This window comes from Arvicanthis niloticus, chromosome 13 (genome assembly GCF_011762505.2).
Source record: "Arvicanthis niloticus isolate mArvNil1 chromosome 13, mArvNil1.pat.X, whole genome shotgun sequence".
Classification (NCBI taxonomy): Eukaryota; Metazoa; Chordata; class Mammalia; order Rodentia; family Muridae; genus Arvicanthis; species Arvicanthis niloticus.
Window position 1 is genome coordinate 23,202,018 of NC_047670.1, and position 26,081 is coordinate 23,228,098.

Genomic DNA, 26,081 nt, shown 5'->3' on the forward strand with positions numbered 1-26,081 from the left:
CTACTCCAAAATTTGAAAACTCTAAAACTATAAACATTTTGGTTCCCAAGAATTTCAGATAAGGAATCCTCAACCAGTATTTATTGTCCCATTTAATGGCTATAACAACTGAGGTTCATCAGACTTAAACAACCTGATCAAGATTACATACCATCTAAGTGTAGGTCTGGGATTCCGGCCCATCCTGGGAATCAGGTCTGGCTGGTAATAAGCCTCGGTTTTTCCCCACAGGGCCAGACCTGCAGTACAATCCTTCTTGATCTTTATTTCATTTGTTCGAAGTTAGTTTATTTGGGGTATTTCATAACCAAGAGTACACAGAATTATAGATATTGAGATTTATATTATAAATCCCAAGCTGGAAGAAGCTGAAGAGGAGGGTGACCCTATAGGAAGACCAGCTGTCTCAACTAACCTGGACCCCTGGGATCTCTCAGACACTGAGCCACCAACCAGGCAGCATACACCAGCTGATATGAGGCTCCCAACACATTTACAGCAGAGGACGGCAGGGTCTGGACTCAGAGAAGATGTACCTAACCCTCAAGAGACTTGGGGCCCCAGGTAGTAAGTAGGGAGGTCTGGTGAGGTGGGAGTGGGGTGGGGATATCCTCTTGGAAGTGGGGGAAGGTATGGGATATGAAACAGTCAGAGGGTGGACCAGGAGGGGGATATAGTCTGGACTGTAAAAAAAAGATTAAAGAATAATAAATAAATAAATAAATAAATCCACTTTAAAATTATGAAAAGAAGTTGAATTTTACATTCTAAATGGTAAGAAATTTAACCGAGCTGAATCATAGAAAATTGTTGTAATGATAACTTACAACAGCCAGAAAGGGTCAGTGCAAGTGTCTTGGGGATATGAGAAGTCTAATTCTACCTGAGACATGACATCTCTACTGCCATGGTGGCTCACCGCCTTAGTGTACCTGAGCAGAAGCTGTTGCTGCTAATCGTCCTCGCTGAGCGTCCAGAGCTGCTGGGGTTGAACTCTCTACTTTCTTCCTCCGAAAAGGGAGACTCGGAAGCTGGGGAAACCTTGTTCTGCTGCTGCTGCTGCTGAGGCAGATGGGGCCGCAGAATCAACCGGGGAATCCGGCTCCTGGAAATCTCCTTCTCCTGATGCTGCACTCGCTGCTCCTTCTCCAAATTGGAAAGCCAAAAGAAAACAGTCATTTTCTCTCTGCCCTTGCAAGCCTCAGTCTCTGAGAGGTCACACCTCTGAGCACTGAGCCCTCCCGGAAAAGTCCAGCAGTCTGTATCTCAGTGTTTGAACTAAGCTCCCTTTTGGGTCTGTGAACATCACCAGTGCAAGTCTACGGGACACACACACACACACACACACACACACACACACACGACACCCATACAAATGCCATCCCACACCTCCAAGACATTCCTGCCTCACCTCCTCACTCTTTCTCTCACAGTCAAGCTTGAGCTTCTCAAAGGCTCTCACAGTGCACCTAAGCTTATTGGTTTGTCTTTTCCTTTAGACTCTTGTGTTATTCTCGAATTAGCTGACAATTTCACTTTGGTTTTTCTGTCTCCTCACGCACCAGACCTGTAGACCAAGAACAATTCTTTTCTAATGGATCACACACACTTATCTTTAAAATCCCTCCTCTTCCGGACAGCCTCTTAATTATTCATTAATATCCTGGTACACAAGGCTTGCTGCCAACAGAAAAGCAAACACATCCAATACCCAGGAAAATGGCTCCACCTTTTACATCACGTCTAGCTTTTGTTTTTCCAAAAGGACAGACAACCAGGAGAAGAAAAAAATTTCTCTATTTAGAAATGCATTTTTAAGACCTTGCCATACTTTGGCTTTTAAAAATTGCATAAGAACTATATTTTGACAATGTTTTCAATTTAAAAGTCCCTTTTCTTGACATCCAAGATGGCTCAGTAGGTAAAGGTGCTTACAGCCAAGCCAGCCCACCCGAGTTCCATCCCTGCAACTCACATTGTAGAAGAGGACACCTGCAAGTTTTTCTCTGACGTCCACACATGCCATGACACCCACACTACCCCTCTCCTAACGCAAATATTATAAAAAAACAAGTTTGTCTCCACCATTAGCTCATTTAATGCATCTTTACATCCCATTCTACAATGTAGACACTTATTGAAGTACTTCTGTACAGATGGAAAAACTGAGGCTGAAAGAAGTGAAGGCTAAACATCATCTAGGAGAGAGAATTTCAGACAGAGCGTTTTTGGGGTCACCACTACTTGGCAGTGTTAAGCCGGATTCCCAGGAAGAGCAATATATATATTGTAAAAATCCCACAGCTCCTTCCAACCCTTGTAACTGAAAGAGAGCTTTGGCTAAAGTAGCAAATGTCATTTCCCAGCATGACCTCCGACTTATTTCCTAAGCTTACCGGGAAGGGTCAAGGCCAAAATGAACACCTCGGAGAGGCCTCCACAGGGAAAACCCCGTGCAGCCTGGAATTTGGCTCAGGCATCGGTGTCATCCTGAGGCTGGAAGCCACACCCAGCCTCTGGGTCTGTCTAGCCCATCAGTCACCCAGCAGGTATCCCACGCTAGTCACTCTGCTTGGCACACTGCAGACTTGTGAGCCGGGTCACTGTCAGGCTGCAGTCTTTATTTCTCAGTCACAAATACACCAAATTCCTTTTGCCTAGTACACTCAGGCAAAAACACATGACACCAGCTAAAAGCTTCACCTCAAGCCACAGCTTCAGGAGCTAGGATTAACCCTCTAAAGTCAATCTTTTAAATCCTCATATTAATCCCCCAAATCTCTTCCTGTAGTGCCACCTCCCCTTCTGCCACATCCTGTCACCATCGGATGACCCTCTGCTTCTCTGCTCTACCCAGCTATACTCATTCCGTGGACTCTGAACGCCAGGGTCCATCTCTCACCTGGCCTTCCCCTAGGCAAGCTGTGCCCACCCTGTCTTTTACTGGCACCCTCGGACCCTGTCACCGAGCTTGCACACCGGGTCCCCTTACCTTGCTCTCTCGGAGGGGCCCCATCTCGCCGCTGCCTGCCGGCTCCCTGCGCCTCCGCCGCCGCCGTCCAGGAGGAGGCACCTGTGAGCACCGAGCGAAGGAGGAGAGAGCACTGAGTCCGAGGCTGCGTGTGGCGGCAGCACCGGGCTCGCCGCGTCCCCGCCAGCGGTCGCGCTCTGCTCCGAGGGCGCGCCCGCCGCCCCGCCCCGCCGGGCACGTGGTGCCACCGCCCGTGGCCGCTCCGGAGGCGTCTCCCGGTCGCCGCCTTCACCTGCGGCCCGGAAGAGCTGCCTGGGCACCTCAGAGCACAGCACCCACCAGGTCACCCGCCACGTCCCACTCTCAGCGCCCCTCCCTTCCAAGCCTAGCCCGACCCACTGCGGGCAGGCGGAGGCTTATTCGCAGTATCGCCAGCCCAGAGGTGTCCCCTGGTCCAGGATTGGCAGGGGGTAAAAATCGAATGGAGAGGCTGAGAAAAGCTGCGACATGACATCAGACAGCCAAGATGGAGAAAGAGGGAAAGTCACCCTTCCCACTCACTGTCCCCCTGTGACCTCTAGGTTTTAAATAAACATATGATTCTCTACAATGACCTCGCCCTAGGGTAATGGTGGTGGGGTCTCCTTGTCGTCCCGAAACCCAGCCAAGCCTATGCTACAGGACTGATTCAGCATCTGGGTTGCAGGTTCAAGGCTGCGGGTCCCTTTGGAAGGGTTTGTGTCAGAAGGGCCTAAGGTGGCAGGGAAACACAGCTGACACCAGGAGGCAGGAGCCCAGCAAGGCAGACTCATTCCCAGCTCTCTAACTGCTGCTTGACTACAAGTGAAGAAGGCCCTGGAATATACTGTAGAGGAAACAGCACAGCGGTTCATTCACGCTGAGACTCCTCTTCAAGGTGGCCCTTGTTAACAGGAGGGATAATAAAACCCACCGGAGAGGCAGCTGAGAGGGATTAAATGAAGACAAAACAGTTGTATCTTATTGACAAAACAGAACCTTCCAAAGGGCGGCTAGGTCGGGTCCAGCTGGTCCAATATCTGCAGGTTATCTTTTACAGGACAGGCATTCAAAAGTGTTTGTGGTGCTTTAAAAAAGCTCATGTTTAAAAAGCTCAAAATGTCTCTGAGAACAGAATGGTTGACAGTCTTGCTGTGCTATGCTCAAATCCTATTTGGTGACAGGCCTTCAGCATGTATGACTTACACAGCCTTTACTCAGGTAGAGAAGATTCCAGGTTGCAATGTGAGCAGTGAGCAGTCTCAAGCTGACACCCAGGTTCTTAACGTGTGATGATTGTGTTTATAGGTAATGTAGCTCAAATTCCACCATCCTGCTTGCATTCCTTCAAATACCAACTTCAAATACCAACAAAACCAGGAATGTACTGAGTTCACAGAGAGAAAGAGAGGTCCTAGAGTTGAAAGATTAGTGGAATCCGTTTGTTGGCTTCCTAAAACCCCAAGAGATTATATTCCACAAATCCTTATCCCCCTTCCATCTACTTAACAGACACATAATCTTGGGATTCTCTGGAGCAGAAGAGGTGACTAGTTCATCCTTTTAACCATGGACCTCACCAAGGTAGGCCTAAGAGGATTGATACAATTTATTATTTCTAAAACTATGTGCCCCGGTTTGTAAATTACAAGATAGGAATGAACTATGGACTTCTGCATTCCCTGAGAACTGAGTTAGGGACCTTAATGGCAGAACCTGTCCACAGGCTGCTGAGATCAGAGACAGTTTCTGTCTTGTCCTCCAAACCAGTCTTTTGCTTTCCAGCAGCACCATTGATGGTGACTCAAGCCTTAGTTGGTTCTACCCTGGTAAGAGGACTCCAATCCACCCCCTCTTGTCCCACAGCCATCCTCACTCTCATTTGGTATCTTCAGAGTCTGATTGCTCTGAGTTCTATCCAAAGCAAGCCATTGAAGTTGTTATGTTTCCAGGCTTACTCTCTGCTTTTCTAACCAATTAAGGTTTGTGTGTGTGTGTGTGTGTGTGTGTGTGTGTGTGTGTGTGTGTGTGTGTTTTGTTCTTGAAAAAGCTTTTATAGAAAACAAATTGCTCACAGCCTCACTTGATTTGGCTTCGTTTGATTGTTTTATTTATTTATTTTTTTAATGATTGTTTTGGTGTCGTTTTGTTTGTTTGCTTGTTTGTGGTAGTGCTGGAGGTTGAAAGAGAGTCTTGTGATTGTTAAGTCAGTACTGTGCCAAGAAAGTGTTTGACCACTGAGCTGATCTTCAGCCCTCTGTTCAGCAAAGCTAAGTCAAACCATGCTTCTTCACCAAACTCTTTGACAACTCCCTGTTTCCCTGCAGGTAGTATTGAAACCTCCCAAAATGGCACCTAGCCTTTTTAAGATCTGACTGCTGCATTTGCTCCTGCTTCTACAGGTATTCCCTGCCTGCCCCACATCCCCTCAGCCTGCTGCTCTCTCTCCATACACACATGGCTGTTGTTGAAACTGTAGTCTTTAGTTCTCCTGAGACCTAATGTTCTTGTCCCTCTAGACCTGTGCACAGTGTTGACACCCTGTTTACATTTCTCATACTCTACCTACCCATCCTCCTCCACTCTGACAGAGTAAGCTTAATTTTAGACAGCTTCTTCCAGGAACCCTCCCAGATCCCTGCAGGATACCTGTGCTTGCCCTAGGAGAGCTGTAATGATGCTTCTTCAGACCCCCGCCCCCGCCCCCGCCCCCCGGCTTGTCTTCATCATGGATTGTAGCTATTGCCTGGCACAATTCCTTCCATACAGCAGCATCAATGCACAACTGCCAAATGAATGAATTCTACAATCCCATATAGGGCCCACTGGTACAGGATGGATAACATAGATACAAGTTGTGTTTAGCAAATGACTCAGATAAAGCTGTCCTTGTATTTAATGATGGGATATGTGCCTAAAAAATCCAACATGTGTTCAGTGAAAGCTTTTTACTGCAGAAGGGCAGGCACTGAGAGGCTGTGCAGTAGCCTCGCTGTCACCATAGCAACCTTACCGAGGGAAAGGCTGATGGTTTACTGTTCCGATGCCTCTTAGTTCTGCACTTTTGGAACCCAAGCCTGTTTTTCTGCTGTTCTAAACATCGAGTTTTTACAAATAATTGTTATCTATGTTGCCTTTAATTCATTCAAGTGTTTCTCATGTCATTAGGAGAAATGTAACATTTAGATTATAGCATCCAAAAGGCATAGCCTAACATAGTTTAATATATTCATCTTTCATCTGCCTGTTAATAGGCAGCACTTTCATTTTATACTTAAGTACTTTATTGTCTTGGTTTGTAATTTTGTAGCATTTTCTTGAGGGAGAGAAAAAAAAGAAAGAGTGCTTCCTGGATTTTTTAGAGAACATAAATTGCTTTGGAAGGCTTGAACCCTTAGAGGTTTTAAATAATATACCTGCCTAGAAATATAGGAGGCACAGTGTTATGAATTAGAAGAAAAGCAAAGTCTGTGTTCTTACTGCCCAAATCTAGGAATTCTTTATGTGAAATTTGTAACAAAATGATCTATACTTTTAATATGCAGAGAACTTTACATTGTCAGAGCCCTTTCACATAATATAATCTTATACAAACAAGTCCCACATAAAAAAATTTTGTGGCATGTAAGTGGCCAACTGCTAAAGTCGGATGAATGATAAAGGACAGGTTTTTATTAACAGAGACTCCACCTCCCCCGACTGAAAACTTCGCAGAAAAGAAAATACAGATCTACTGCCAAAGAGAATCATTTGCAGCATACAATCATAGTCTTACACATGCCCTTTCCCTCACGTCTCACCTGCGAATGCCGGGGCTGTCTTGGACTCAATCAAGGCTGACAAAGCACTGTCTCCTAATCCTATCAGCTGTGCAAGCGAGCGCTGCCGTCTCTCTCGGTGACCCGATGTTGGGTGATCTGCACAGCAACAAGGAGCAGCTGACGTGCTTTACAACACGTCATGAAGAAAAGAAACTGCATTCTGGGGCATCCTGGGATTTTTTTTTTTTTTTTTTTTTTTGTGGTGGGGTGGAGACCCATATTTTTCTTACCAGGGAGAGAGCTGCCTGTTTTCCTGTAAGAGCTTGTGTGAGTGATCCACCCTCCTCTTATTGTATGTGTGTTATTGTTAAGGTATGGTTAAGGTATTTAGATGCTATAAACTGTGATGGCTAGAATTACGCAAGATCACTCCCTGAGGAGGGGGCCCAGAGAGTACTTTGGGGCAGAGGGGAGTGGGTAACCTGAGGCAGTGTGCCATGAACATTCATTGGATTTGGAATGTGCCAATTATCTGGGCTCTGCAAATGAGTTTTCAGTTAGAGATGCTGCTAAGTGAGGGAGAGAAATGAAGTGAAGTTCAGGTGAAGGGGCAGAGGTTTGGGCCCCGGGGACTTTGAGACATGAAGGACGCATTTTCTGCTTATTTAATGGGGAATACGATGTGAGGTAGTTTCTCATATGGTATCTGATGTCTGTGGCCTTTTGTCCATTTGTGAGAATAATAGAGTAAGAAACTAGCCAAAATATAGGAATGGTGACTGTATTAAACAATGTGGCATCACAGAGTGGGACAAACAGCTGTCCACTGATTGGGAAAATGGATTAAAATGACTGAAAATGAGATGCCTGGGACGGATGAATGGAAAGCTGGGCATCCAGGTGGGAGAAGGCCGAGTCTGGCCATTTCCCTAATGAACTGCCTCCGATGACTAGACAATCCGTGGGCCTCAAAGATGCACTGGAAGGGCACAGGAAGTCGTCTATGAGGTAGGCACCGGAAGGCCTTAATCCAGAGGTTGAATTCTGGGCCTGAGGAGAAAGCACCTGAATCTGGAGGTATAAGAAGGGCAGTGGAGAGTCCTCTAACCCAGCAACAAAGCTTCCTAGAAAGGGGATGAGGAATGAAGGCCAAGACACTTCTCACATCTGTCAGGTACTTCGTTTACGGGCCCTGAGGATTAGTTCAGCACCCACATTAGTCCAGGCTTAGAATAGGTATTTATAATATCTTCCTAGGAAGCAGATGTATAGCTAGATCTGATTTACATTAAGGATTTGTTGTCCATAATATAATTTATGTGTATGACTTTGTACTTTTTCCACCATTCACTTTCTAGTAAACACCTTTTTTAAAAATAATTCTGTCTTTTTTTTTTCCTCCTGCTAGAAGATGGGGGAAGGGCTGATTTTGAAATTTCCACTCAGAAGATCAGACAGAGGGTTCTTGCAAAACAAAACTGAGCGCCCCTAGTGGCGAATTGCTATGACAGCTGTTGCAGGAGCCCGGGGAGTTAGGGAGCTGTTTGCAGGCCTAGGGGAACATGGAAGAAGGTAGGAGCTTGGCGGTGCTTTCTGGAGAGAACGGAGAGCCAAGTGCACCTCCACAGAGGTAGGGCTGAGGGCAATCCTGATTGCTGCTTTTATTCTCGAAGCCTGCTGTGCCATTATTATCAACTAGTTTTCTTCATTGCTGTCATCTTGTGACCTAGTGAGTAAACCCACAGCTTTGCTGTGACCTATCTCCTCCCCCAGGCTACTGGAGAAAAATCAGTAAGAAAATAAACCTAGAATTTGGGAGTCTGGACCATGTTATCTTATCTCTCCATGTGTCTCCATTAGTCACTTCTAGAAGGTCATTTAATCAAAGAGAAATTGCCTTTGAAAGAGCTAACTTTCATATTAGTTTGACAGATATTGAGATTACATCATCAACACATTTGGCACATGAAAGACTAAAATTGTTCATTACTTCATTGGCCTAATATCTATGATCCCCATGGTTTTTCTGTTAGCTTTGTTTCTCTTTTGTATTTCAGGCTTACTTACTGTACATCAAAACAGCATAAAAATGATAATAAAATTCTAAGTAACCTTACGGCATTTGGGGAATCTGTGGATGCCATTATACCTGGCTGTTTTGATCCTGCACTGGAATGCCATTTGTTTTCCCAAGAAGTTACTTACCTCCTCTTGTCCTCTGATTGGGCAACGGTCTGAGATAGGACGCCCAAGCCTCTTTAGCACTGCGAACAAACTACGGGGGCTACTGCTAGGAAGCCTGAACGCTCGATCATGGCTTCCCACACCACGCCCCCTCCCCACCCTACCCCCCCAACTCTGGTGACAGCTGTAGTAGATAAAATTTTAGAATGAGTTGTCTGGTGGAGAGTTAGTGAAAATAAGATTGGGAAAATGACCTTGAATTAGGGTCTGGGAGGAAAACACCTGTGTCTGCTGTTCTATTAAGCTCAGCTACTGGCTGGCCTCCTGGTGATGCTCCTTCAAGAGACAGCTGAAGAGGGAAATGAATTTCCTATTCTGCACAGAGGTATGTGGTGAATAGGAAATGAAAGATACAAGGGCCTGAATCTCACAGCCCTGAACTGAAGTCAGTTGTTGGCCTCGTTCCGACTGTGCCACCCCACTGGAGTTGTTTAAGGACCCTACAGGACTCAGCTGCAAGTGCAGGTTGGTTGAAAAGGAAGACCAGTTAGTGTTTTTGAGCAAATTAAGTTCTCTCTGCTTCATTTTCACACCTATAAAATAGACTTAATAATAGTAATTAGCTCATAATACTGTTGGAAGGATTAGACAAGTCTAGTATTTATGCCTGGTTAGTTTCCTAGATTTCTTTTTTCGCTCAGATCAAACTGTTCTAACTACTATTGCTGCCTCCTGTCTGCTTACTTCACATTTGCCTTCTCTTAAAGATGAGATAGGGCTTTTTATCAAAGGGGAAACTGTTTTGCCCACATAGATTATTACACAAAAAGGAGAAAACTGAATTTCACATTGGAAAAGTGGTTGATAAGCCATTCCTACCAAGGACAGATTAAAAGTGGTTAAATAGATGGAACGGGGGAAGCTAGGCACCTACCATCGGTCCATTCTCCATCTGTCTGTGGCATGGATGGCCATCATGGATGGCTCAGTGTCTATCCTGTTCTTTAGGGTCTAACGGAAGCGTGGGCATAGCTATGACATGCCATTCTGGAAGTTGGCATTGTGTTAGAGAGATGTTAAAGGGGTAGTTGTCAGAATTTTAAGTTAGATTGGGATTGGAGGCAGCTAGGGATAAGTTTTGAAATGAGTTTTGAAGAACAAACAGGTTCCATTATGATTTTGGCTTCTTGAAAGTTCCCTTTATTTCCTTAGTTTCTTCTTCCTCCTCCCCCTCCCATCCTCTTCCTGCTCCCCTCTTCCTCCTTTCTTTTTCTCTCCACCTCCCTTCTCCCATCCTTTTTCCCTCTCCTCTTCTGCCCATCTATCCCTCTTTCCATTCTTTCTCTTTTGACCCATTTCGTCTTCCTGTTTCTGCCTACTTTGTAAAACACCTGCTACTTAAGTGGATTGATGCAGACAGAAGCTTTGGGTTCCCCTAGAAGTACTTACTGCTCTCTGCCTGTAATGTTTTGGGGAAAAGGGATTTGTCTCAGAGCCTTGATTGGGTACAAACAGCACCAAGTACAATATGTAGCGTCTCAATTAGCTTTTGCTAATTGATATCATTTAAAAATTTTAAGAAGACCACGTTATATTTCCACCTACTGCTCCATTAATGAATTTTTACTTTGACATCTTTGTTTGTGAAGAAATCTTCACAGCATCTTCAAACCTTCTTGGCATTATTTCAGACAACTTTCAAAATGTAAGGCTAAATAACTGTGTGCCAGTGAGTGAGATATCCTGAAGGAGAATCATTAGGCGTGACTCTCTTCTGCTCCCTGATGAGCTGTATCAGACAAGTTAGCATACCTAAGTCTGTAGTTTTATTTGTAAAATGCATATGTGGTCGACTTCATATGTTTTCCCCACAGACTGAATTCTCTGTCACACAGAGAAACGTATACAGGTTGGGAATTCAATTAAGGGCCCTTTGTTTTCCTTCCTTTCTTTTCTGCTTTTCCAATTAATGATAACCCTGGGGAAGATAATCTATATGATTCAGTTTTAGAATCAGTGAGCTAATTCCTTCTACAACAATGATGGCAAACAATCTTCAGATAGCTCCTATTTCACCTATTCTCATGTGTCTACTATCTCTATAAAATTAATAGGCTTGATAGTTTTGAGCTGTTGTTTCTTGAAGTTGTTTTAGTTTCATAGAAAGATTAAGTAGGGAGTACAGAAACTAAGCCATTAACACCCAAGATAAGCTCCATCTTTTTCTTCTAGTAGTCTGAACACAATTCATTTCCTACCTGCTTGATTGATTAGATAGAATCATTCTCTATTTTTGAAGAAGGTGAAAATAGGTGCAAACTCAGTGACTCTTCCCCGCTTCCCATCCCCTCATCTGTTTGGATGGTTCCCAAGGTCTTCTATGTCTCTCATATGTAGTCCACATCCTAGCTTTCAGAGCTATCTCAGATAGACTTAATACTCCCGCCTGTGCCTGACCTGAATCTCTACAGAAGGACCCCGATGGTCCCATGGATGAATAGTACTGTTTGTTCTCCATCTCCAGCTGCTGGAGGGTTATGTGGCAATCATTTTGTGATCTGTAGTCAGTGTTAGAGTGTTATTTCCTGTTCGCCCAAGTCTCTATTGAAACCTTCCCCATACTTCAAACCTACCACCCTACTATTACTGCCTCATGCTGAGAAGATTCTCTTAGCCCTTGATGGACAGACAAAAGAGAAGGTACAGAACTTACCATCTCTTTCTTCTAATCCTATAAGTTTGCCAGTCTCTACCCTATCCCTTTGTTTCTCCATCTTCTTAGTTTTGTTCTCCCCTTTACAAGGGGAATTCCTATACCTGAAAATTGAATTCTATCCTTTCAAGTCTTATAAAAGGAAATTATCCAATTAACCCTTCTAACTCTCTAGAATTGTATTTCATTGTCTTTAAAGTAGAATAATTATACCCAGGATTCTATGAGTATCACTGGAACTAATACACATAAAGAGCTGAAGAGAATCCCCAGGATATCATAATCATGCAGTGTGGTGTGAGCTGTTATTAGCTATTGTCTTAAAAGTTACAACAACATATGTCTCTGTTTTCCCGATTTTGAGTAGTACTTACTGGTTTTCTTCCGTTCCCTTATCAGCATGCTTCGGATGAATGATTAGCTGGGTATATTATCTGGGCTTGTCCCTGCCCTATGACACTCCATAAGTACTAACCATTTTTAGTTGGCAGCTCTTGGCCCAGGTCCCAGATGGCCTCCTGTGCTGTTACTCTAGTGCCTAGTTTTGACCAGAATCTTGACTTCTAATCAGCCTTTGGAGTAAGCACTACTCCTTTTTAAGAATCTATTCTTCCCCTTCTGATTTTCTCCTGCCTTCCAGCACATGATTAGCCTATCCTTCAAACACTGACATGGCCGCTTCATTTGTTCATCTTACTTTTCCTTCCTGGGTAATGCTTTTCTTTTCAGTTGCTTCAGTGACTATTTGTAGGTAGATCATCTATAAATTCTATAAATACATATGTCTACTATATTTCCTACATTCCACTTGGATAGCTCAGCTTATATGTCCCAAAATGCCCACAAATTCACTCTGTTTCTAACCAAATTTAGACACTTCCTCTGTAGGTGTATCTTACTTCTGCATTCTCTAAGGTAATAAATGGTTTCACCATGGAGACCCAGAGCCCTGATGTCTCTGTTACCTCTTTCGTCTTCTAAACTTCTACAAAGAATTATTCTATCTTTCTTACCTCCTAATTATCTTTACATTTCTACATTTCTCTGCTTTCTTCCCCCAATCTTCACCTAGCCTCTCAGACTTGTCCATTAGAGTAAATTCTTAAATAGTGACGCAAAGAGTTTCTTTAAGGTGCACATCTGAACACTCCCAGTCTCCAGTCTACTGTGCCTCTATCAGGCCCAACTGAATCTTCTTAGTGCTTTCCAGTAACTTGGAGATAAACATGTATGCATATGCCCTCCTGATCTAGCCTTGGCACCATACCTTTGTGAAAGCACAAAGGCTGCTCTCCCCAGAACTCTCTTTACAACCCTGTCTCCACCTGTAGTCCTTACCGGTTTCTCTTGCCCTGTACACATACACTCATTAGATAATCACACTTGCTCAAGTCAGGGAGCTTGTCCTGGTCTTGAAACTAAGATAGAAGAGAATGATTTCTTGGTTTAAAAATACTGTCTATATTTTTGCATGGTTGTATACTCCAACAGAAAAATAAAGCCACATGCAAGATATGATAATCAGGACCTAGGTTTGCTTCAGGGCTTCTCACATGAGTTGAATAGCAATTCAAAAGAATTTTTAAGTACGCAAGTGAAAATAATGATTTCCAAATTGGCAAACTTGAAAAGCTTCTGCCTCAGAAAATACATATATTTTATCTTATGGACTATAAAATATTAATCTTAGCTTCATTTTTAATGGGTTCAATTCTCTTGGGTGAGAATTCAAAGAATATGCTTTGAGAAACTATTCCCCTGATTCCTTGTTATGGTTTTTCCTCCTCTTTTCTTCTATTGCTTATTAGAATTTTAATATTAAAATAGAAAACATTTGTAGACAAGGGTTTACTTTTTAAAACTCCAGCATTTAAATTTTTAAATATTCACATATTATCATTGCTATACTTTTGTTTTAATAAATCCAGTCAAATGAATATATATATATGACCTATTTGGAAACTTGGAAAAATAAGAATTAGATACTAAGGCAGAAAATATTAGGAAATTTCATGCTATGAGTCTGCTGTAAATATTCTTTGAGATCAGTCAGTTTCTCAATGCTTGGGATACTAAATATAGATGTGTAGATTTCCTAAAGTCAGTGTGCTTGTGGTTCCATTCACAAACACCTGGAAGTTTTGCATCTAAATTACTATTTTGATTTCCACCTACCCTCAGTTAGCAGTCCTATCCGCAAACCTCTACGTTCAGAAATCCTTTACAGAAACCGATTGTGAAATGAAAGAAATGAGGAATAAACAGAATTAAAGAGCTTCTGGGTTTATTATTTGTTTGTTTCTTTGTTGACTTTTTAAATGCAGAATTGGATATTTGAAAAGTATCATCCTAAAACAAGAAGGTTCTTCATCTTTAAACATAATAAAGATGAAGCCAATAATAATCACTAAGTATATCTGACCCTTGTCTAGGAATTGGCTAGCAGGAATACTGTTATTAAATACAAATCTTATACCTTGAATCCAATACTTTTAGTAAATGTGATTTTTATTTATTCCACAAATATGAATTGAGCCTTTGTTATTTACCAAGAACTCCAGTAAATATTGGGAGATACTTAATCAATTTGCCATGATAATAGAAATAAGTGTAATTTCTTACTTTCATATGACTGTCTTGCATGGAACCCAAGCAATGTTTGAATTGCTATGTGGCCATGGAGAATAGAAGGAACAGTGACTATCACTCAAACTCTAAGCCATGCTGTGGGGTGGGTAAGTCATTTTCTATTTTGTTTTTGTGATAATTTTAAATTAAATATTTAATTATACTGATTTTAACATTGGATGAGCACACGACCTTTTGATATTAGTATAGAGACCCATTTCCAGCTATAAACTATATTTTAAGATAAACCCAGAATGAATTCATGTAAAAATAAGACACAAATAAAATTTATTAACCTGAAATGCATTTTACTGTTTCAAGTTAAAAGTTGTAATCATATGAAAATTACATCTTTTAAAAACAGTTCTTTGCTGAATCTTTTGAATCCCTTTTCCTCAAGGCATTGCTGCTTCTATAAATATTAAAACTAGCGTGGGGATACATGCTCCTTCAGTTCCTTTGCTAGTGGCTCTGGTAGTACTTTGCTGCAGACCATGCAAGTCTCCATAATTAATGAAATATGAAGGGAAACAGTTAAAACAGGAGCTTTAAGCAGAAATGCCCCCCTCCTTTTTTTAAAATCAGTAAGATTATGGTTATCCTTTAAAACCAAGGTTTTCTGGTTATGTTTTTGCCCAGAAGTAAATTGTCTGTTTTAGTGATTAGAAGGAAAGGCTGCCAGCCGATCTTTTGTGGTGTGCTCAGTGTGTAACTTCTTTCTCAAGCATTCTCTTCCTGCACTCTGACTTCAGCCTTTCACTGTTATCGCTGAGGCTGGAAATGGATGCAGAATACAAATCATATGATAAATATTGGGGAGTTTGTCTTTGTGGTTTTCCAGCACCACCGCCAAACTTCTTGCCTAGAGAGCTGTGTGAGGCTTTTCAATCTGAAACCTTTGAGCAATCCTGTTTTCTTGCCAGCTGGGAGGCAGCCACAGGATTGAATTGCAGCAGCCCTTCAAAGACATTAATAAACATTTCCAGTTCTTTGCATCTTTCTGAGGCTTGTTTATTTGTTGATAAAATTTTATGCTCAATAATTTTAAACACTAGAATGCATTTTCTTTGTATGGATTCTCAAATGTGATGCAAAGAATTTTGAATAGTATTAGTTTAAATGATGAGACTTTCCTCCCTTTTTTTATATCACAATTTTCCTCTATTTAGTCTAATACTACTGGAAGAAGCTGCCTTAGTGTTCATTCTTCATTCACTGTGTATTCTATGAAAGGTTCATTCCTCATCCCTCTTTAAGGTACTGGAGCACATTTCAAGAAATGATAGTAGCCCATAAAACTGTCCGTTAGTGCTGCTTGCAGAGTAGCTCTAATGTCTTCAGGATGACTGGACTGTGTGGGACAATGATAGCTTGGTTACCATCCTCAAGCAGCTTTGCTATTTCAGCCCCCCAAATTCCCAAACCCTTCTACTACCTTTCCCCCAATCAACATGGTCAAGTTTGTCACCAGCCTAGCTTAGCTCCCTACTCTCGGTACCAAGTTCAGTGTTAGCTTGCTTTATATTGTGGTAAGCAGCATTGTGATCAAAACCAACGTGGGTAGGAAAGGGCTTATTTCATCTTACTCTTAAGTTAAAGCACTAAACCAGAAAATGCATGAGAAAGGCCTTTGCTTGTCATTATTATGATTCTTTTATTATTATTATATCTGATTTCGTTGGGATTGTCAAACATGTGTTTACAAAGAAGAAGATTTTCAATTCACAATGACAAAGGGAGACAATCTACTGTAAGAGAAATTAGTCTGGCAGACATAGTGTCAACAGAACCAGTATTTTTAAATTCATCAGAATGTTGAGGCTGTAGCTGAGTGCTTGCCTAATGTGTCCAAGGCTCTCCATATGATTCCTGGCCACACCAAAAAAGAAAAAAAGAAAAAACATAGGCTCACACAGAGGTACTGGTACATGCCTGTAATCCTAGCACACAGAAAGTAAGGCCAGGAGTAAATCCTCTGCTTAGATTTTGGCCCACCTGGGCTATATGAGAAAAGCAAGCAAGCAAACAAACACATGTATTCATAAGTAGCAACCCTTTAACTACAAGAAATGATTGAAATTAAGACAGACTTTCCCTGCTCAAATAGGTCAGAAACTTCTCTTTATTTGGGAGATTAGATTCAGTGCTCAGGCTCTTCCATCTGGGTTTTAATTCTCAGAGCCCACATGGCACCTTACAACTGTCAATAACTCCAGTTCCATGGGCTTCAACAACTTCACACCGACAAAACACCAATGAACAAAAACGTAAAAACAAATACTAATACTTCATTGCAAAAAATCAATATCATCACACATTAAAACAGTGTATTTACTTATATACACTTCAGTGTATACTTATTTTATGCTTTTTGAGGGGGAAATCTTATTATGGGCCTAGGTTTGAAGTCCTGGTCTTCCTGTCTCACTTTGCAAGTAGCTGGGATTACAGGCTTATGCAACTGCATATATAGGACACTTTCTTAAGAACCACAATGCTGGAGTTGTAGCCCAGTGGTAAAACACTTACCTTGCATGTGTAAGGCTCAAGGGTCAAGGCTTTAGGTTCAATTTCCAGTATAATCTTTTGCATACATCCACTTGGTCTCTTTTCAATGTAATTGTTTAACATTTGGTAAAGCAACCTCACTGACAGAGCATTTTGGTGACCTCAAAGTCAACCCCAAAGCACTTGTGTTTCATAGCCTATGTTTCCAGTAAGTGGAAAAGAAATGTGCTCCATCAGTAGTGACCGTTAGATCTGACTCCCTCAATGGTGCAAATGAACTTATATTTACTTTCTGAAATGTAGTGTCCCTTAAATCTGCTCTATGATAGGCTTCTAGCTTGACAATAGAAAAAAATAAAGTCAGCTATGCCCTGTTAGCCATGTAGGCAATGGCAAACATCACGACAACCTGCTACCTCTTGTTTGCATCAGTAGCTGTGAGACTTCTTTTTGACATTAGGCAATTCAGGTTCGCCATGTGAGCAAGGGATTTTCAAAGCTTATAGTTTTGTTACATCTCACTGCCTGTGCTTATTTATATTGTTCTATTCCAGCATGGATCCAGGATGCTTTGGCAAAAGAAGCTCTGTATCTCATACTGGTCCAATTTGCATTTTTTTCTTCTGCACATAGAGAACAAAAACAAATTTGCCCACCACAGGCCGACCAACAGATCCACGGGAGCTCTTTAGTCCTGCTTGCTGCTTTAACTCTCTATATACCAGCAGCCATTCAGCTCTTCTTCTGTTTTTCACTTAGTTTTTTTTGAATCTTATTGCTCCTTTGTATTGTGAATCAGGAGCAATCTGTTGTATTGTCAGCATGAGAAAGCCCCAAATATATTTTTTACAATTATTAATTTGATTTAAACTATGTAGTTCTTTAAACGATTTCCCAAGTCTGTTTTTAAAAAATTGATAGTGATAAAAATCCCAACGACATTCACCATGTGGAAATATAAATATTGCTTGAAGAAGGTTAGAGAGGGGTTTTACAGAGATCCTAATGTTTTAACATAAATAGCCAATTACCCAGACAGCACTGAGAAATGACTGTAATACATACCTAATTCTGAGACACATTTGGATGTTACCCACTTGAATTGGTTTATTTTAGTTAAAAAAAAATGTATAGTTATTTTCCTACATTGATTCTAAGGTTAAAATAAGCCAGAACTCATGTTTTCTATTTGTCTATAAGTAAGAAGGCATTTTGGTTAGGTTTGGAAGACAATTGTGTTAGATACACATTTTCAGAGAGTGTCTCAAATAGTCCAGGCTAACTGGGAATTTGATAAATAGTTGAGAATAACCTTTTAACTTCTGATTCTCCATCTACTGACTGCTAGGGTCAGAGGTACGCTCAGTCAGAACTGGTTTATGCAGTATAATTTAATGCATGCCAGGCAAGCTAACCTACACAAGACCTTCTTTATAGACATTTTTTTTAAAAAAAATGTTTTTACCTTTGGTAAATAACCAAATCAGTGCTATGCTGAGAGGTGGCAAGTCAGGGTAACATTTGTTTCCTTGATTACCTATACCAGAAGAATAAGGATGTAGCAAAGTTTCTGAACTGTGTAGTTGTTGTATTATTCTTATATCTTATCTCAAGTAGTCTAACTCAGGTCCATAGCTGCTATTTAATATCTTAATCATACTAGCTATTTTCAGTGTCTATCAGTGTTTATTTTCTGTCTCAGATGAGAATATATTTCCCTGGGCTCACTAGGCAGTTAAGTTAGGATAATTGATGAGCTCTGGGCCAATGAGACACTGTTTTAGGCATGATGAGCATGACCTAAGGTTTTCCTCTGGACTCCACACATGTGAGCACACAAGTGCAGAAACATTTACACACACATAATTTTAAAGAGGTATCAGATAATAGCAAGACCCGAATGATTCACATGTGGCATGTATCCAAATAGTATCACTACTGCCATCAATAAGATATTAATTATTAATAAGACTAATAAATATGTAGTATGAGCACTTAAGCTAATTCAGCTAGGCAGTTAATCATGTTGCACTGTGCTAATGATGGTGTTTTCTGGCCTCTGCACATCGTGTACCTATCAACAATAATGAAAAAATTGAAATTCTAAGTCAATGGAGTGTTTGTACAATGGCTCAGATCATAAGAAGAGATGTTTGCTGACACCTTGCACTACTTCCCAAACTGTATTGCTTTGCACTCAGTCTTTCATCATGCCTAGAAAGAAAAAGGTACTCTATTACAAAACATTAACTGTAGTATGTATTTTAATTTAGCTTCAAGCTTCAATATGCAATGAATATAAACATCAATGAGTGTTTTAGGGGAGCCAGTACTTTAAAACAGTATTCTGTTGAGTCTAGCTACATGTCAAAGTTCTCAGTGAGCACATGGCATATGTTACTAATTGGAATACACACTCCAAGTATTAACAATAATCAGTTGAATGAAAGAGGCTTGATTTGTAGAGTTCTCTAATAGATTTTGCCATGACCAAAGGTTTTAATGGGTGGAAATCTGTTTTGTAGGTTTGGAGGAATTTATATTTCTTATTTTGATGGGATGTAAAAGAGACATATTAGTTTAAAGGTGACAAGCTCCATTCTTCTTTCATATAATCTAATTAATGCAAACAAATTAATGGAAAGTTCTCTGTTAATGCATCTGAGATGGGAAGAAAAGTCAGTGGCTTTGTGATAAGTAGTCAAAATCTTCAGTCTGAGTCAGCTGACTCATAACCATGCATATGACTGTGAAACTATTTTTCATGTTTTAAGGTTTTTAAGTAATGCCTCCTGCTGGTGCAGTCTCTTCACACTTCATTGCACTTCCAAATAAGCTACCATTGCAGCAGTGAAGATTTCATGTGCTGAAGGCTCTGTACCAATTCTCCCCAAATCCATCTATTTAAAAGACAAATGCGTTTTATTCACACTTCTAATTTTGGATCCACTAAAGGCATTTGGAGTTGGGGGAGAAATAAGATGCCTGCTGTTCAACTTTCTTTTCCACAAATCCTCTTTACTGAGAGCTCGGCATGTATCTTGCTAAGTTTCGAAAGCACGTTAAATTCCTACTAGGAACTGAGTAACTATAGCACACTATGTAAATAGGAGCCATGAGCAACTGCTCTAGGATAAAAGATGAAAACCAATGCCTCCGCCATAGTTGTGAGTGGAGTGCACTATGCCAACAACAGGGACAGAGCGGGATCAGGAGTGGAAAATCCAGCAACACAACACATTCTTTGAAATGCTATGGCTGGCTTCATTCCTGGGTCCTGAATCTCAGCTCCATAAACTCACTAAGCTGAATAATACCTGTTTGTGAGGCTGTTCTCCACTTTGGAGGATGGTTAGAAGAATTTCCAGCTTCCCTTCATTAGCAACCAACATCCCCCACAACTCAGTTAAAGAGTGACAAGTTAAACATACCTCAAAATCCTCAAATGTCCCCTGGGAAACAAGACTCATTTCATTTGAGGGCCAAAGCTTTATTCAAAGTCTAAAAATTACATATTTAAAATATATCATTTTCTTCAAGGTCAGTGCCAAGTTAACTAATTTAATAACTTCATAGACTTTATGTACTTGTAAGAGTTTACAGCCTTTGGGAAATGCAATAGATCACATGGTATTCCTTATCTCCTGCCATGCCTTCTCAACCTCACTGGGTTTTATATTTCACCTTGTCTTCCAATTTAATGTTAAATCCCTTTTTTTTTTTTTTTTTTTTTTTTTTTTTTTGCTGGGATTGGTTTGTGCACAAGAATCTCAACTTTCATATCAAATCAATTTTTACATACATCAAAGACAAAGGAAAGGTAGTTCCCTGAACTCTTTTAGATATATGTTCAAGTTTACTGAAATTGATTTACAATGACTCACACTCCCTAAAATAAAATACATAGATTATGTCACTACCATCAATGTGGAAGAACTAGAAGAAAATTTGAGAATTCACATCTTAAGTAATGCCACACAGCTCTCCATAAAATATGGTGAATGAGCAAAATCTCAAAACAAACTTTATGTTTCTTTCTTTGTTCCCTTAAAGTAAGCCCAGACAAAGCATTTTAGCACATGTACTTCATGTTATATGGAACATTTGGATAGTTAAAAAATAGTAGTATTAATAAAGAATAGTGTGAATTTTATTCATTTACTTGTATTTTTTTTGAATGGTAGAATAAGTTGATAAAGAAAATGGCAATACAGCAGAGACTATAGTGGGTAGATTTTTCCTGCACTCGGTATACATATGAGGGTGTCAACTTTAGTATAAAATAAATTATTTCATACCTCTGAGGCTAAAAAGATGTGGCATGCTGTTTAACGTCTCTTAGATATATTTTGAGGGTGTACAGTTCATACAAACTTTTGCAACCTTGGGTATTTGCTTTAACAAAAGCTTTAAAGAGTCATTATTCTAAGTGTCATTATATTAAAGCTGTTATGTGTTGATAAACTCTATGCTAGGCTAAACAAATGCTCACCCATCTAACACTTAAGGGCTGCTTGAGATGAGGTTACAGCCTACATCTGATAGGGAAAAGGAGGCTCCTCGTGTTGAAAATTGCTTGTAGAAAATGATGACTCTGGTAAAAATAAACTTTCATTTATACGCTTTAAACTCCAAAATTCAAGTTCGTTCTGGGAGGTTTCCTGATTCCCAGGCAACTCTGAGTGAGACCTGGCCTGATTCCGCAGGCCTTTGATTGATATCGAGGAGGCTAATAAAGTTTTTTTGTATTTATTTATTTATTTATTTATTTATTTATTTATTTATTTATTTTGGCAAGGCAGTAGAATTTTGCCAAGAGAAAGAAGAAGGTAGGAGAAGGAACAGAATGAAGAAAAAGAGAAAGAGGAGGAGAAGAAAGAGGAAAAGAAGGAGGGGGAGGGGGAGAGGAGGAGAAGGAGGAAGAGGAAGACATTAAGCAGTTGTTCAAGTTGGAAGAAGGTGTGGAGAGGGGTGGAGAGGGAGTGGAGTTGGAAACAGAAACAGAAAGCCAGAGATTCTTGTAGTAGAAGCTTTTCAGCTTAAGCTGGTAAGAAATTGTATGTATGCTATGACCTGTCCTACCCCGTGTAACCATGTCTTTAGGCCTTTAGAGACCTATTTGAATATTAGGGCTCTAGGTATATGTAATCAATATTATCTAGTATTTAAAGAAAATGATCTTTTCTAATTTTAAAAGAAAAATATCTGTGTTGAATTTAATGGGCCCTTTAAAAATTTTTATAAGATGTTTTAACTATACTTTCATTGTCTCTTCATGATTTCTCTAAAACCTAAACCCAGAATAATGTAATTCAACCAGCTTTGTCTATATGTAAACATGCTAGGAAAATAGAGGGTAAGGTTTGGTTTTGAGGAGAGTGTCAACCTATAATTTTACAAGAAAAGTAAAGGCAAAAACCCTAATTTTCATGGTATATTTTAAAAATAGCAAACTAGTATCTTTCTCTTTCAGGGCATTCCTCCTAAATATGAATATGTTTTAGAAGAATACAGAATAAATGCAGTTCAGACAGAGGCAAGGCCATGCTGAATGGTAAATTATTCATTTCCAAACTTAAGTGTACAACAGAAGATCAATAGTGAAAACATTTGCGGTTGTAGTCCAATCTCGGAAACTTTTTATTTGAAATTTCTCTTAAGTTTTCTTTGATATTTTGCCAGTAATAGTAGATATATGTATTTAATTCAACTACACTAAATATTAAGTACAAATGGACTATAATTTATCCACACGTTTGACACTATGTGTCTACAAAAGGAGAACACTGAAATAGAATAAAACTGTTACTAGCAGTGGCAATTCAGACTTGTTTTCCTGAGAGTTTAGTTCCATAAAGTAACTGATCTGTGAAATTGGAAGTATTTATTGGCTTTGGCATGAAAAACTATAGAATCTGATTGAAGAGATTGCATTTATAAGGTGTCATGTCTACCGAAGCACTATGTCAACAGGAAAACATCTTATTATTTCTGATTTAATATTATGTCAGTTTTACACAAATGCTGTATGTTTTAATGTCTTGACTGTAGTTGAGAAATGTAGAGACACACATGACAGTATAAGCTATATTTCATCAGCCCTCTCCTCTCTAGAGCTTTCTTCTATTTGTTCAAGGAAAATGCTAGGCAGCCAGCAGATATTATTTAAAACATGGAACAACACATCAATTGACTTCAGAGTTTCTATTTAGAAATTTGCTAGCTTAAACAAGTATCTGTTGTTTTATGACAATTGTTTTTGTGCAAGGAGTATTGACTGACCCCTTTCCTAGCTATGGATTTAAACTGAAATCCATTTGCGGGTGTGCAATAAAGTACTTTAACACTTAGTAAATGATGGACACTTATCATCACCATTGCAATTATTTTAAATTTAATGGTAAAAACCAAGACTTAAGTAAAACAAAGAAAAGATAAGTAATAGAAATAAAAGTATGAGCAGAACACAAATATATTTATTTTATTATGTTTAGACTAGCCTTTTCTTTTACTATTCTGTTATAAGCTATGGCCAATACATATGTATAAGAACATATGAATAACAGCATCAAAACCGTGTGTCAAACAGGTTAAGTTCCACCTGAAAAAAAGTTTGAAAATGAGACTACACTATTTTTTAAATCCCACAAATTTGCATACTTAATATTAACTTAGTTTAAATATTCTATGCATACTAGCTCACCTCTTAGGATGATGCTTTCTTTCCCCATAATATTTAATACTGTATAAGGATTCTGTAAAGTTACTTTTCGAACTTGTGAAAATTACTGAATGAAGTCTAAAGGATATTTTACTTCCGTAACAGAGCTTCCTTCATCATTTAAGTATAATATGTTTAAGTAAAGATTGAACGTGTTTCAACTCTCCAGAATACATTTCCACCAACACCCTTATTCCTTCTTTTCTGTTATTCTTGTTCTTTCTTTCCCTACCCCCTCTTCTCTCTGTTCTTTTTCAAGTATAATATATAATTTGAAAGGACAGGGAGGGAGACAGAGAAGAAAAATGAAAAAGAGAAGATGAGTAAGGGAGAGAGGGAACTTTAACATAAAATTTCTTTTCTTTGTGTTCTAAGTGCAAAAATTGGCATATTCTTTATAAAAGATTAACACCATCTCTCAGACTATTTTCTAGTTCAAATTATTTGGTCTTCCCAATTTATTGTAGAGCAAAGAGGTATGAAAATCTCACTTTAATGTGTGATCCTGGTTTTTTTTTTTTTCTTCAGATTAATTCTTTTTTGGCAGAGCAGACTAAATTTGTATGGAGAAAACACTACTTTATGTTAAATCATATTAAACCTGGGACTGTTATTTTAGCAACATTTGTTTCCTTCTTCTGGGAGCAGTACAGTCTAAAAGCAGAGGAAGGTGATCTGAGTGCATATTTCATAGGCTTTTTATTCATTATTCATGCATGCCATTAGAAACAGAAGGAATGTATACACAAGGGCACTTGTTCAGATATGTGTTCTGAGCAGTGTGTGAAGCCTCCACCTCAAAGGTACTCTTTCAGTGAGTTGGAATGTTGTTCACTGAGGATAGCAGAAGGCGTTCCTGAGCAAGATATTACAGTAATGCTTCAGAGGGTCCTAAGTTTCACTAGAGATTAAGTTTCCACCATGTGAATTAGGCCAACAGCACTTCCTCCTAAAATAATTTGAGTGAGAGTTGCCTTTGAGAAGTTTCAAACTAGGTTTGCTATATGTGTTTCATAAACCTTTAAAATGTAAAAAGTAGGAAATAAAGTTGAAAGCTAGTCAATTTGGGGAGCGTTTACAGCACTTTTTTTTTGAGTGAAACAGGATTTATGATTCTTGCAAAAACGTGTAGTTGATTCAGGGCTTTTACTTAGTGGATGTGCACAGAAAAGTTTGCGGTTACTTTATCAATATTCACTTATAAAATTGAAGGGTGTAGCTTCCTCCTCTACAATTACAAAAAGTGATTATTGTTATAGTTCCTTTTGGATAACATTTATAAAAAAAACCAAACCAATAATGTGGGTGTAAAAAAAGCACACCATGCAATTTAAGAATAAGGCTGCAAATATTTTTTCATTAAATTATGTTTTCCCATGATGTGTACAATTTGAATAATGAATAAGACCTTAGTAATGAAGCCAATAAAGCTGAATGTTGAAGTGACCTCCTCCTTCCAACTTCTACATGGATCTTAGACTTGTATTTATCAACTTAAGAATACACTTTCCAGAGTTATCCAGTGGGTGTAGACTGAATGTAGACTGTCATTGTTGGAAAGATTGAAACAAAATCAAATAATTTTACATTGATTGTGCATTTAATAAACTGTGGTTGAACAACTGGGAATCTTTGGCTCCAGCATTAAGACAATCTGTATAACTTCAATTTGAGAATACATCATCAAGGCCTTTTTTCTGTGCTAAGATTTACCATTCCACTGATGTGCAAAAGTTGCATGATGATTAAAAGTGACTTAGCTGTTTTCTTATTAAGCTGAACAATGGTCATAGCACTTGAGAAGGAATGGATTTCTTATGAAATTATAAACATGTAAGCCTGGCATTTAGAAGATAACTTTAGAAGTGGTCATTTGCTAAAAACATTTAAGCCTTATAGTATATGTTGTAGAAAAAACATTTACATTTTCTGCATGATCTTAATAACTTCAAATTTCATTCATTATTTTGAAAATAGTTCACAGAAATACACATTATGTTCCAGCAAAGCTTTGAGTTAATCTGCATTTTTTTGCTTTTATACAATTTTAAATACATGCAAGTATTAAGGTCAGTTCTAGGTTGAAGAACTAGCAACACAATAGATGCAAATCGCCAAGGAACAAGCAAGTCAATAAACACAAATAGTCACAGAACAAGCAAGACAATAAACAGTCCCATGATCACTCCTATGATCACTGTCTCTAAGGGCTTATCAGAATGACCAAAATATCTGAGCCTATTTCTCTGTCTTAGCGTAAAGTCATTTTCATGTCTGATGCTTACTTCTTTGTTCTAGCATAAGATTTAGATTCCTGCCTGAAGCCTATTTCCTTGTCCTTGGCTAATGTCAGATTCCTGCCAAGCACCCCATTTCCTTGTCCTTGGCCAATGCCAGATTCCTATGAAGCAGCCCCAAAAGCTCTCCACATCTCTCCCTTTTTTATTTCATAAACAAGACTGAGCCTATCTTAGGTCATTCTGACATGTCTTCCTTACCCATCATGGAATATGCATTATCAAAAGCAATACATTTCTGTCTTATGTTGGTAAGGCTCTGTGCAGAATCTTACCTGTC

At 39.5% G+C, this 26,081-nt stretch overlaps 2 protein-coding genes across 11 annotated transcripts in view; one reads left to right on the forward strand and one right to left on the reverse strand.

The window, feature by feature from the left end:
* The window catches only part of Sybu (syntabulin), a 105,678-nt gene that overhangs the window by 66,525 nt on the left and 13,072 nt on the right, over nucleotides 1–26,081 (reverse strand). For 2 of the 10 annotated variants that reach the window (XM_034516667.2, XM_076911343.1), the window contains exons 2-3: nucleotides 2,993–3,073; nucleotides 933–1,146 (exon numbers count right to left, since the gene is read on the reverse strand). In XM_034516667.2, the coding sequence (XP_034372558.1) occupies nucleotides 933–1,146; nucleotides 2,993–3,016 (238 nt within the window). In that variant the 5' untranslated portion in view covers nucleotides 3,017–3,073. Of the gene's footprint in view, nucleotides 1–932; nucleotides 1,147–2,992; nucleotides 3,161–4,195; nucleotides 4,375–6,789; nucleotides 6,958–26,081 lie in introns of those variants that run through there. The other 8 variants (XM_076911339.1, XM_076911337.1, XM_076911342.1 and 5 more) reach the window with 8 other exon arrangements.
* Nucleotides 7,020–26,081, forward strand: part of LOC117718776 (nonsense-mediated mRNA decay factor SMG5-like) — a 121,381-nt gene continuing 102,319 nt past the window's right edge. The window contains exon 1 of the mRNA XM_076911332.1: nucleotides 7,020–7,077. The gene's annotated coding sequence lies outside the window, so the exon portion shown is untranslated. The remainder of the gene's footprint in view (nucleotides 7,078–26,081) is intronic.